At 43.8% G+C, this 12,563-nt stretch overlaps 2 protein-coding genes across 3 annotated transcripts in view; one reads left to right on the top strand and one right to left on the bottom strand.

Annotated features, from left to right (window-relative positions):
- zgc:101583 (uncharacterized protein LOC494104 homolog) overlaps window positions 1-7,292 on the top strand; it is a 23,060-nt gene extending 15,768 nt beyond the window's left edge. Inside the window, exons 5-6 of one of the 2 annotated variants that reach the window (XM_048544148.2) lie at window positions 2,447-2,607; window positions 3,885-7,292. In XM_048544148.2, the coding sequence (XP_048400105.1) occupies window positions 2,447-2,607; window positions 3,885-4,447 (724 nt within the window). In that variant the 3' untranslated portion in view covers window positions 4,448-7,292. Of the gene's footprint in view, window positions 1-2,446; window positions 2,608-3,827 lie in introns of both variants that reach the window. The other variant, XM_048544146.2, reaches the window with a different exon arrangement.
- timm8a (translocase of inner mitochondrial membrane 8 homolog A (yeast)) lies at window positions 6,742-12,563 on the bottom strand. The gene is made up of 2 exons (XM_048544149.2): window positions 12,309-12,563; window positions 6,742-7,143 (listed from the first exon to the last, which is right to left on the bottom strand). The coding sequence occupies exons 1-2, from the start codon at window positions 12,423-12,425 to the stop codon at window positions 6,985-6,987; spliced, it is 276 nt and encodes a 91-aa protein (XP_048400106.1). The 5' UTR covers window positions 12,426-12,563; the 3' UTR covers window positions 6,742-6,984.

The raw sequence follows: 12,563 nt of genomic DNA, 5'->3' as shown, positions 1-12,563 counted from the left end.
CCACCCTACCAACCTCCGGATACAACGCATCATCCTCCGACACTTCCGCCATTTACAATCCGACCCCACCACCCAAGACATTTTTCCATCCCCTCCCCTGTCTGCTTTCCGGAGAGACCACTCTCTCCGTGACTCCCTTGTTCGCTCCACACTGCCCTCCAACCCCACCACACCCGGCACCTTCCCCTGCAACTGCAGGAAATGCTACACTTGTCCCCACACCACCTCCCTCACCCCTATCGCAGGCCCCAAGATGACATTCCACATTAAGCAGAGGTTCACCTGCACATCTGCCAATGTGGTATACTGCATCCATTGTACCCGGTGCGGCTTCCTCTACATTGGGGAAACCAAGCGGAGGCTTGGAGACCGCGTTGCAGAACACCTCCGCTCAGTTCGCAACAAACAACTGCACCTCCCAGTCGCAAACCATTTCCACTCCCCCTCCCATTCTCTAGATGACATGTCCATCATGGGCCTCCTGCACTGCCACAATGCTGCCACCCGAAGGTTGCAGGAACAGCAACTCATATTCCGCCTGGGAACCCTGCAGCCATATGATATCAATGTGGACTTCACCAGTTTCAAAATCTCCCCTTCCCCTACTGCATCCCTAAACCAGCCTAGTTCGTCCCCACCCCCCACTTCCCCCCCCCACCCACTGCATCCCAAAACCAGTCCAACCTGTCTCTGCCTCCCTAACCGGTTCTTCCTCTCTCCCATCCCTTCCTCCCACACCAAGCCGCACCCCCATCTACCTACTAACCTCATCCCACCTCCTTGACCTGTCCGTCTTCCCTGGACTGACCTATCCCCTCCCTACCTCCCCACCTATACTCTCTCCACCTATCTTCTTTACTCTCCATCTTCGGTCCGCCTCCCCCTCTCTCCCTATTTATTCCAGCTCCCTCTCCCCATCCCCCTCTCTGATGAAGGGTCTAGGCCCGAAACGTCAGCTTTTGTGCTCCTGAGATGCTGCTTGGCCTGCTGTGTTCATCCAGCCTCACATTTTATTATCACAGAATGGATAAGATGGTCAAGAAGGCATATGGCATCCTTGCCTTCATCTGTCATGGCACAAAGCATGAAAATGGGCAAGTCACATTACAGGAGTGTTGAACTTTAGATAGGCCACATCTGGAATATTGTATACAGTTTGTGTCACCAGAAGGAAGTGAATGCTTTAGAGACAATTTAGAAATCGTTTACCAAGATGTTCCCTCTAAAGTCCCTCAGAACTGTCTGTATCAAGCACTCAAGATAGGAACAGCATGGGGTTTGATGCAGAGGAAAGCTGTTTCTACTCTCTTAAACCAAAAATAAACCTTCCTTGACCCTTTTAAACTGAAAGCAAAATTCCCTCAATGATGTCCCCATCAAAAAATCCCGATAGAGACAGCACAGGATTAAATACAGAGCAAAGCCACCCTTTCTTTTAACATGAAAGTAAAACTGCTGTTATTTTTTCAATTTACCAGTGCAGTCCCAGGAGAGGTACAGGACAGAGGTAGATACAAATTACATCTCCCTCTACTATTTTAATCTGAAAGTAAACAGAAATTAAACTTCTCTTGACACCACTCCCATCAAACACTCCTGGGACAGTATGGGATTAGATACAGAGTAGAGCTACCTCTATTCTTTTAAACTGGAAGTATAGCACAGTTGACATCAAGCACTCCCAGGACAGGCATAGTACAGGGTTAACTACAGAATAAAGCTTCCTCTAAAAAGTTGTTCACGTAGCTTAAAGAGCAATTACTATCTCTGCCGTACACACAAGTGCAACCATTCAGTAGCTGCTACTGGGGAATTTGTAGTTTGACTTTAGATCTCAGGCATAGTAGTTGTTTCTGCCTCTCACTATTTTGTGTCTACAATTTAAGATAATTGGATGTAGTCACTTGAATTTCTTCCAGACCTTTTAGGCTTTTATGCTGTAACCCCAGGATCAGGTCAATTCCTAGTCAGTTGTCATTTTTATGTTTTAAATAATCAATGTACCTTGACTGTAAAAGTGAGCTGTAAGCTAGAATTCCTTCTCTAACAGTCTTGGGGTTCTAACTGCAGCACCTGAACTTTGGTGGTTCAAGAACACAGCTCACCACTACCTTCTCAAGGGCAACTAGGGATAGGCAATAAATGGTGGCCAACAAGTAACACCTGACTTCCCACAAGTGAAAAAAATAGCACGGGACATAGTGCAGTGACTTCTGCTGTCACGGATGGTGTCAAGTCCAAATTTAAAACTTTGTTGTTTGTTGGAGCACGTGAAAACTGAGAGATACAGAATTTCAGGGAAAGTGGGTCTCTGATTTTGATACAATATGCAGGGGATGAGATTAGTTAGATGTTTTGATGTTTGAGATTTTTTCTATGTTGACTGTTTCCTGCAGGGGCCTTTCATGTGCTAATCAAAAATCCTTGCTTTCTTCCCTCTCTGCAGTGCTATGTTATCCTCTTATTTTTTAAACGAGCGCCTTAACCTTCATGGGAAGATGGGCTGCATCCTGAGTATTTTGGGATCGACAGTGATGGTAATCCATGCTCCCCAAGAGGAGGAGGTTGGCACCTTGACTGAAATGGTGGAAAAGCTCAAAGATCCAGGTAGGACAAAATATTGCAAAGTAACACCTGATAGACTTTCTTTAAACAGTCGTCAGTCTGCAAAAACTGTCGAGCTTAGTTCCTCCCTGTAAAGTTGTTTTAATTATACTAAATCATGCCAATTGGCCATATATTCCTCCAAGTAGAATGCATTATATATGAACAATGAGCAGGACCAGACTATTCAGCCTCTCGAACCTGTTCTACCATTCAATAAAGTTAAATCTGATCTTAATGTAACCTCAAATCCATATTCTTTCCTACCCCTATTAGAATCCAACACCACTGGTTAATGAGAATTTACATACCTAAGCTTTAAATATGTTCAAGGACTCTGTGCTACTTTTTCTAATAGAGTTCCAGAGACCCACAACGCTGAGAGAAAAGAAATACACCTAATCTGTTTTAAATGGGTAGCCCCTTAATTTGTGAATCCTAGTTCTGGATTCTCCAATGAGAGGAAACATCCTTTCCACATTAACATGAGCATAATTCCTCAATCTTGTGTTTCAATAAAGTCACTTCTTATTCTTCTAAATTCTAACAGACATTAGCATAACCTGTCTAACCTCTCATAAGAGGACCTTGTCATTCCAGATGTTAATATGGTAAACCTTCTCTGTACAGCTTCCAGTGCATTTATACCCTTCCTTAAATAAGGTGACCAGTACGTACGCAGTACTATTATTCCCACAGAGGCAGAAGCACATGGTAATGGCACAGGACCTTTGATCCAGAATCCCAGACTCATGTTCTAGCACTACAGAAAATTTGAATTCAACAAAATATCTGGAATAACAAAATGTATAATGGCAACATATAACCATTGTCAATTGTCATAAGAAGCCATATGGTTTATTAATGTCATTTTAGACAAAGAAATCTGTCTCCTTACCTGGAGTGGCCTATGTGTTACTCCAGATCCACAGCAATATGATTGGTTGACACTTCCCTGACCTCTGGGTAATTAGGAGTGAGCAATAAATGCTGGCCTGGCCACTGATGCCCATATCCATATTAATCCCTTTTGATAGTTACCATTCAACCTGCTTCATATCCCTGATATCCTAATTAAAAACAAATACATTTCTCATCCTTCTATCTGCCTGTTTGTTCTATTTCTTAATCCTATTCACAGTGTGCTGATGTAGTTCAGTCACACGAGAGCCATCACTTAAACATTTAGTACCATGTAAACCCAACCTGTGTCTGGCTTGCAGGTTTTATTGTGTTTGCAGTATGTGTTGTCACCAGCTGCCTGACCCTCATCACTGCAGTGGCCCCCCGCTATGGACAGAAGAACGTCCTGGTCTACATCCTGATCTGTTCGATCATCGGCTCCCTCTCCGTCTCGTGTGTCAAGGGCCTGGGGATTGCCATCAAGGAACTGTTTGTGGGTCGTCCTGTGCTGGTGCAGCCAGTCACCTGGATCCTGCTGGGCTGCCTGGTAATCTGTGTGAGCATACAAATTAATTACCTAAACAAAGCCCTGGACATTTTTAACACCTCCATTGTTACACCCATCTACTATGTCCTGTTCACCACTGCTGTCATGACCTGTTCAGCCATCCTGTTTAAGGAGTGGTATCACATGACCATAGACAACATTGTGGGCACTATCAGTGGGTTTGTCATCATTGTACTTGGGATCTTCTTGCTCCATGCCTTCAAAAACATCAGCTTCACCCTCAGTACTTTACCCCCATTCCTCAGGAAGAGTAAACCTGGCACCATGTGGACCAACATCAGGGAGCAGCAGCAGTATCCAGGTCTGCCTGAGCAGGAAACTGAAATCCTCATCTGCCCAAGTGAAGCTGGGATGCTGCATGATTTCACCTGAGACTTTGTTTCAAATGAAACAGGGCTGAATGGACTATCATTGGATACGATAGGCTATGGAGTAAGTTCAGAACATGCAAGATTCCTCTGCAAAAATCCAACTCACGAATACTCACAGTTAAAGCCTGTGCAACTTGCCTTTTCTTCCAGCCAGCATGTGCCATTAACATAATTCATTTCCCTTAATTTGGGTCATAAACCCATTGCAGCTTGAATTGGTGCTGTATGAACAGCTGTGGTGCTGTTTGATCAACACCACTTCATGCAATTGCATCACTGTGCTTTGCTAATGACAGACCTTGAAGGAATGTGTTGTTTCCTGGTACTAATAAGCTGTGAGATGTAAATATGGTGATTCAAATACACAAAAAGGTGGAGCAGTGGAATCTCAGCGCAGAACCATCTTGTTCATGCTAAGCTTGTGCAAGATCCCCTATCAAAGTTCTGCAGGCTCTGCCCTACACAGTTGCATGACTTGTACACCTCATCTCTGTAATACTGTATCACAGATACAAGTTTAACAGGGCAAGAAACATTTTATTACTGTGTATTGTAACAAAAGTAATGTATCAGTCAGCAGGGCACAAATATCACAGTCTGTTGTCTTTCACCAAAGACACTGTTTACAATGTATTCCACTAAATCGGAAAGTATGAGCAAACAGGACGGTTTGAGAAATGCCACTGCTGTCATGAATTATTTTGCTACCAGTACATTTCCAGTTTATATTATTTGTCATAAACACCAGTCATCCCTAATCAGCAGCCATGGTGGTACATTCCACTAAGAGATTGTCTATCCCAACACAAACCAAACTCAGTACAGCGATTTCAGCCCAAAGCTTAAATGGAGCTGTGTGCTTTCCTCTGCAAGAAGCTATTACAGAAGATCTGCTACAGTGCAGTAGCAGTCCCAGAAGAGTTTGTTGGAACAGTGCAGAAGGAGCTTTACATTGTCCCCATCATCATTCCTTGACAGGGCCAGCATGGGGTTAGATACAGAACACAGCTCCTCTATACTGTCACCATCAACCACTCTTAGGACCTGTACAGCAAGGGGTTAGATATACGTGTAGGAAGAGCTATACTTTATATTTAACCCCAAGCTATACCTATATGAGAATGTTTGATGGGTCACTGAAGAGGCTTACTCTAACTAATCTGTACTGTACCTGCTCTGGGAGTGTCTGATTCTGATATTGTATTATACTCCTAGAATGTGTTATACGCTCATTGCTGACATCTGCCTGACCGCAATGAATAGTTTTGAGTTATCAGTCACAGGTTGTGTCCCCCTGGAGCTGGGGGCTATGGGAGTGATATGACATAAGCAGCGATGAAACGGAGGGTGATGATGCTATGCCAGAGGATCACACGAGTTATTCCAACAGTTTAATAAAACCGAGAATAACTCTGAGTAACTCCCTAAGTACACATTCCTTTGGAAACATCAAAAGATGCTTTTACCCTCTAATTACATTATCACTAAGTGAAGGCATTGTACGAATCTGATTACAAGCTCAAGTTAGCTCCCACAGTCTTGTCACTTCGTTGAAAATAGAATAAACAGCTCACCTGTGGCTAGGTTCTGAGGTTGCTCCTGATCGTTTCAGATTCCCAGCAATTGAATTTAACTTGCTTGGGCTGTGACAATTCTGCACTTACCTGCTTTAATTTCAGTTCCAATAACGCCTACTAAATTTTTAATGAAAATTGTTTGGGCAGCAGTTTCTCAACTCAATTTAATGGGGCTCTGTTATTTCAGTAGAACATTGTCTGAAGGTGTCTCTAAAGTATTCAGTTTTTTCAGCTTGTGAGCAGAATGTTTCGATTGTTATATTCAGACCATCTGGTCATGGAATGAGGAGCAAAGAGACCCTTACCTCATGACAAGTAAATCAGACACAGCACGTCGAACCTACATCTAATTCTTACATTGTGGGAAAACTACAGACATGGATTCCCTATCCCATTCTCTGACTGAAAAATCACAGGCATGGAGCCCCATCCTGTCCTGTCACCAATCACAACGTATATTCTCTCTCCCATTCATCCTTTGTGAAAATCACAGACATGGTTTCCCCAAACTAGTTTTACTGTGTAAGTCAAAGACACATGCCCTCATTTTGTTCTGTCACCATGTGAAATCAGATAAGAATTCCCCCATCCAGTTCTCTCACTGTGAAAATCATTAATCCCACTCCAGACAATTTATCTTGCATATCAAGACTCAAATTTTCATGCTGAAGACAGCATTTAGCTCACCCCCATTGTGTTTTATTGTATTGAGTGCATATTTATGTTAAAAACACCACCGTGCTTTATTTCTGGATGGTAAGACGATCATACAGGAGACTCAGAATCAAGGACATAGTTGCCTGAGTTAAGGTCCTTCCGAGAGCAGTCAGGGGCTAGCAGGTCCCATGGAGCTGTGCCCCAGCAATGCTGCCTGCCAATGCCACACTGTGCCTGACACACACCGTGATGTATGTTATGGCAAGTCCTTTGTGCTGCTGTTCCATGGTACACTCCTGCTCATTCAGTCACTCAGGCTCTCTGGTGACATCCTGCTTTTTTGTGTCTGTTCTAGTCGATTGAGGATGAACTGGCTGGTGTCGATAAAACGTTCCACACAGTTCACAAAGCAGGTTTCAGTTCTGCTGTCGAGCCGTGGACCTGGTTTATCCATACATTTATCCTGCCAAAGAAGAGGAAAATCAATTATCAGCAGGACAGGAGTGATGTGTTGGGACCTGATCAAATTTGTCATGTCAAAGGAATTGGAGGGAAATGGGGAACATTTCTGGCCAGTGGTGATTACTTTCAAATATAGACAGAATAAACTTGCTCATTACAGTTTCATTAATTATATATAAAGGAGGCATTGCAAAATCTTCAACAAAGTAATTGGAAGCAGTCGAGAGAAAGTAACAGACATGAAGTGGTACAGACCATCTGATCCCTTGGCAGTGCTTCACGTTTAAAGAGCAGAGCTGACCTTCTATCTCACCCCTTTAAAATGATCAGAGGATTAGATAGGGTGGACAGTGAGAGTCTTTTTTCTGAGGATGATGACGTCAGCTTGTACGAGGGGGCATAGCTACAAATTGAAGGTTGGTAGCTTTAAGAAAAATGTCAGAGGCAAGTTCTTTACTCAGAGTGGTAAGGGTGTGGAACGCCCTGCCTGCCAATGTAGTTAACTCTGCCACATTAGGGGCATTTAAACAGTCCCTGGATAAGCAGATGGATGATGATTGGATAGTTTAGGGGATAGGCTTAGATTAGTTCACAGGTCGGCGCAACATTGAGGGCCGAATGGCCTGTTGTGTGCTGTATTGCTCTATGTTCTATAACCCCACTTTCCTGCCATATCCCATAATCTTTAACACACAAAGCGCAAGAAAAACCATGAACAACAATCAGTGAAGAAACTCAGGAGGTCTGGTATCATCTGTGGATAGAAAGCAGAGTTAATGTTTTGATGCTGGTGACTCTTCTTCAAGATAGTTTTTTTTTGGTTTTGTTTCAGATCTTCTGCATCCACAACTGTTTTACTTAACATAAGAAAACGTTAACTTTTCACATATTTATACTTTTTTAAATATAAATCATAAGAAGAATTGACTTTAAGAGGACATGGTTAGGTAAGAGAATGGGCAGGCTCATGACAAATGTAATTTAATGCAGTGTGAGAAGTGAGGCATCTTATGAAAGAGATAGGGGAGTGTAACAGAGGGACTTGAGGTAGACAAACAGCAGGCTGGAAGAACACGGCAGGCCAGGCACCATCTGGAGGAAATGAGCAGTCAATGTTTCGGATATTACCCTTCTTCAAGACTGGATGTGGGGGTGGGGGGGAAGGGTGGAGGCAAAATGGTTGTAGGTATGACCTGGTTGATCAATGGAAGGGATGAATCCAGTTGGTGACTGAAAGGGAGGAAGGAGGGCTGGAAGGGGAGGCGGGGAATGGGTGGCAAGCTTATTTGAAATTGGAGAACTCAATGTTGAGTCCTCCGCTATGTTGGGTGCCCAGGTGGAAGACAAGGTGTTGTTTTTCAAATTTGTGTTCCTAAACGCTGCAACATTGGACGATGCCAAGGACGGACATGTCAGAGGAGGACTGGGGCAGGGTACTGAAATAGGCCGTGACCAGGAGGTTAGGTTGGCCATTACCAGCCAGGCAGAGATGCTCATCGAAATGGTCACCTAGTTATGTTTGGTTTCACCAATGTAAAGAAGACCACATCAGAAGCAACCTAATACACTAAGTTGGAGGAAATGCGAGTGAAGCCCTGTCTCATTTGGAAGGGCTACTAACAGCCTTGAATGGAAGTGAGGGAGGTGTGTGTGGGCAGGTGTTGCATCTTTTACGGTTACAGGGGAAGGTACTAAGTGGGTTGGAGTGGTTGGTGGGGAGTGTGACGCCAACTAAGGAGTGGCAAAGGGACCTCAGAGTCTACGTGCAAAATACATTGAGAGTCTGGTTAATATTGCATACTGGATCTCATCATAAATAGAGATGTTGAGTACAAAAACAGGAATTTATGCAGAACCTTCATTATGCTCTGGTTAATTCACAGGAGTATTGTGTCCATATATGGTCACGACACAAAGATCGATGTGAATATCCTCAAATGAGTGCAGAGGAGAGTTGCCAGCATGGCTGAACAGATGGATGTGATGGATGTGAGGGATCGGTGGTGCATTTTAGTTACTGGGTCAGTTTGGAGAAACTGGGTTAATTTCTTCGGAGCAGAAAAGTTTGGGGGATGATTCATGCTGGATTTTTAAGCTTTACGCAGATCATCAGGAACACTTCAACTTTTAGATTCTTTATCTCTTACCATAAAAGTATTGGATTCTTTATTTCCAATTCTACTTTTCACTGTCAGTTTAAACATCCCCTCCGAATACTGTGAATGATGTTCCTCTCCCATAAAGAGGCATCCAGCCCTACCCTGTGAATACTGATGTAAACCCAGGGCAGCCTCCCTGTGAATACTGACCAACTCCCAGACAGCCTCTGCAAATCAAGAGCCTCTCTGAGATCCCCAATAATTTTGTAACAATCCTAAAGCTTCCTTATAAAGCACAGGGTCCTGGGATCCTGCAGAAATATGGAACCCAGTCCTCCGGGAGCACATTTAACTCCGAACTCCTAGGGAGTTCTTTTGAAAATTGACATTTCCATGCAGTGTCCTGTAAGGACAAATATACTCTGGTGGAAAACCCTTTTAAACATTGATATTGCTCACAGCCAAAGAGTTCCTCTATCTATTGACACTTCAAACTCCTCACTGCTGGACAGTTCCTGACCTAACCCAATCTGACCATCCCATGCTGCTTTTGACAGAAACTCACTTTAATTCTGGAATTTGATCTTATGTTAAATATTAACCTTCACAGCTAGCAGAGCATAAAACAAACACACAACTCATTGCTTCCACTGAACACAAATTCTTCTAGACAATGCTATAACCCTGGTAGCTGGCATTTGCTGATTCAGACTGCTCAATCTTCTGATGCACTGCTGTCGCTTACAATCTGGAACAGGCTATTTGGACTCCTGCAGGAATGCAGATAAGGGCAAGATTGGCCCAACATGCCTTTGCCAGGCCACATCCACACACAAGTTCAATTCTTTCGGCTGAGGATATGGGAACATTTCAGCAATCAGGCTCAGTGTTCCATGAGGCCATGTTTTTCACCTTGTATACGTATATACCCCATATACACTCCAAACCAATCCTGTCTCCCCGGAATCCAAATCCAAGTTTCAGCACAGCCAAGATAGCAGAAAACTGCTAGTCACAATTGTTACAGTGCAGAGGTGGTAATTTGGTCCATCTTGCCTGTACTAGTTCTTCAAACAAGCATTGTTACCTAGTGCCTATCTTGTTTTTCCCCTATACCCGTGCACATTATTTTTAATCCACATCATTATCCACTGCCCTCTTGAATACTTCAATTGAAAACTGCCTCCACTACACTTTCAGGCAGTGCATTCCGTAATCTTAACTACACACTGTGTGAACAAGCTGTTTCTCGCATCACAATTTGCTTCTTTTGCAAATCATTTTATATCTATGCCATCTAGTTCTGACCACCCTGGTTAATATGGCAACCTGATGACGGCTTACTTCTCCCCCAAACCCTCCCTCTACTAGTTCTTACTCCTTTTACAAGCAGTAACAGATTTTCCCCACTTACCATATCTAGACCACTGATTTTAATAACATCTGTCGAATTTTCTCTTAGTCTCCTTCTCTCCAAGGAAAAGACACCCAACTTCTTCAATCTATCCTCAGAAGCAACATTTCTTATTTCTGGAACCATTCTTGTCAATCATTTCTGCACTCACTTCTATACATTCATTCTGAATGTAGTGCCCAAAACTGTGCAGAATATTCAAGGTGAAGTCTAACAAGTGTCTTATGGAATCATTCTGGCACTAAGGGAGGTTGGTGATTGGATTCAGTATGGTAATTTGCATTGTGCAGAATAATCATTGGAAAAGAAGAAAAAAACAAATAAGCGAAAGAAATTGAAATAAAGGAACAGTCTGCAATGAAGAATCTTTCCTCCAAACCAAAATATCTTGAACAACAAGGTGGACCCATGGAGTATCTCAACCTAGGTGAGGCAACTCCATCCAGTTTACCTTAGGCTGTGGCTCCAATCTGAGTACAAAATCATGGTGACTGACTCATTCCTGTCTCCAATCCCTTCCCAAGAGCCCATGACAGGTGGTGATTAGCACAAAACCTTACTGCTGACACCAACCCTGTCCCAGCTTGCTCCTCTTTCATCCTGCAGTCCTAGTTTAAATGGTTCTGTTCTGAAGAAATCATAACAGACTGGAAATGTTAACTTTTAACACAGCACCAGGGCGCTGGGTTTAATTCTGCTCTTGGATGACTGCCTGTACAAAGTTTCCCTCTCACAGTTCATAAGATGTTAGGTGGACTGGCCATTCTAAAACTGCACATTGTGTCCAGAGATGTGAAGGCTAGCCATGAGAAATGCAGGGTTTCCGGGGACAGGGCAGGGGGTTGGGTCTGGGTGGGATGCTCTTTGGAGGGGTCAGTGTGACCCAATCGGCCAGATGACCTTCTTCCACACTGTAGGGATTCTGTGATTCTATATTATTTTGCTTTTATTCTGACTTAAATATCATTGGTTTGCAGGTTTTCTTATACTCCCTGTATCTTGGATAGCTGCACAAAGGACACACATTCAAGTTCTGTCCAAAGCAAAGACACAAGTACTCTTGAGTGTAAGAACAGTGCTGAAGACTATGTACTGTACAGCTGATAAGTGAACTGAATGTACAGGGTCACAGGTATTCACTAAGAGTGATAAGGGCCACAAGATCACACTTTTTCTGTGAAATTCTAGCGGTTAAATCAAATAGGAAGCTGAAAGAATTGGAGAAGAGGTGAACAGCAGATATCCCTATTGTGACAGCACGAGCCTGCTTCTACCTGAGGCAGTGTTCACAGGCTGAATGGAAATCATGATAGAACATTGTGGGCCAAGGGCCAGACAGCAGCTTCTCAATGTTACAAGCTGCAGAGTCTGAATTGTGACACATCCCACAAGATACATCACAGAAACAGGGTGAGAGGTAAAAACGAGAGTCAAGCCACAGAAAGAGATACCTGGACTGATCATCGAAATATGTGTCAGCAGCTCTTCTCTCAATGAGTTGAGATTTGTGAAAGACTATGCTCTGGGTTGGATCATTAGTTAAGTACTAGTTACGTTCATCTATCAGCGTTAACCTGCCGGGTTGAGTGAGACCATGCTCTGGGTCAGTTCACTAGTTAAGTACTAGTTAGTGCTAACGATGTTGAGTCTTACCCAGCAGAGCTCCGTGAGGCCGTGAACCAGTTGCTGGAATTTCTGCTTCTGACTCTCCACCTCGATGAACTGCTGTAAGTGCGGGTCAGCGGCGAGGGCCTGAGCCTGGGACTCCATTCCCTCCGCAGCCGAGCCTGCTTGTTGTGTGTTCTGGCCTTGATCGTCCCTTCTCCTTGTTCCCGCTCCTGCTCCGACCTTCAGCCAACCCCGGGCAGGATCCCGGAACCGGAAACATCCGCTCCGCCCTCTCGCCAC

The sequence above is a fragment of the Stegostoma tigrinum genome, chromosome 15 (genome assembly GCF_030684315.1).
Source record: "Stegostoma tigrinum isolate sSteTig4 chromosome 15, sSteTig4.hap1, whole genome shotgun sequence".
In the NCBI taxonomy this organism is placed as follows: domain Eukaryota; kingdom Metazoa; phylum Chordata; class Chondrichthyes; order Orectolobiformes; family Stegostomatidae; genus Stegostoma; species Stegostoma tigrinum.
The sequence above is the reverse complement of the archived record's forward strand: the minus strand, read 5'-3'. Positions and strand labels throughout refer to the sequence as shown.

Coding starts and splice junctions, on each gene's coding strand:
- timm8a (XM_048544149.2), bottom strand. CDS start 12,425: ATGGAGTCCCAGGCTCAGGCCCTCGCCGCTGACCCGCACTTACAGCAG. Junction 7,144..12,308: donor GCCTCACGGAGCTCTGCTGG/GTAAGACTCAAC, acceptor CTTCTTTGGCAG/GATAAATGTATGGATAAACC.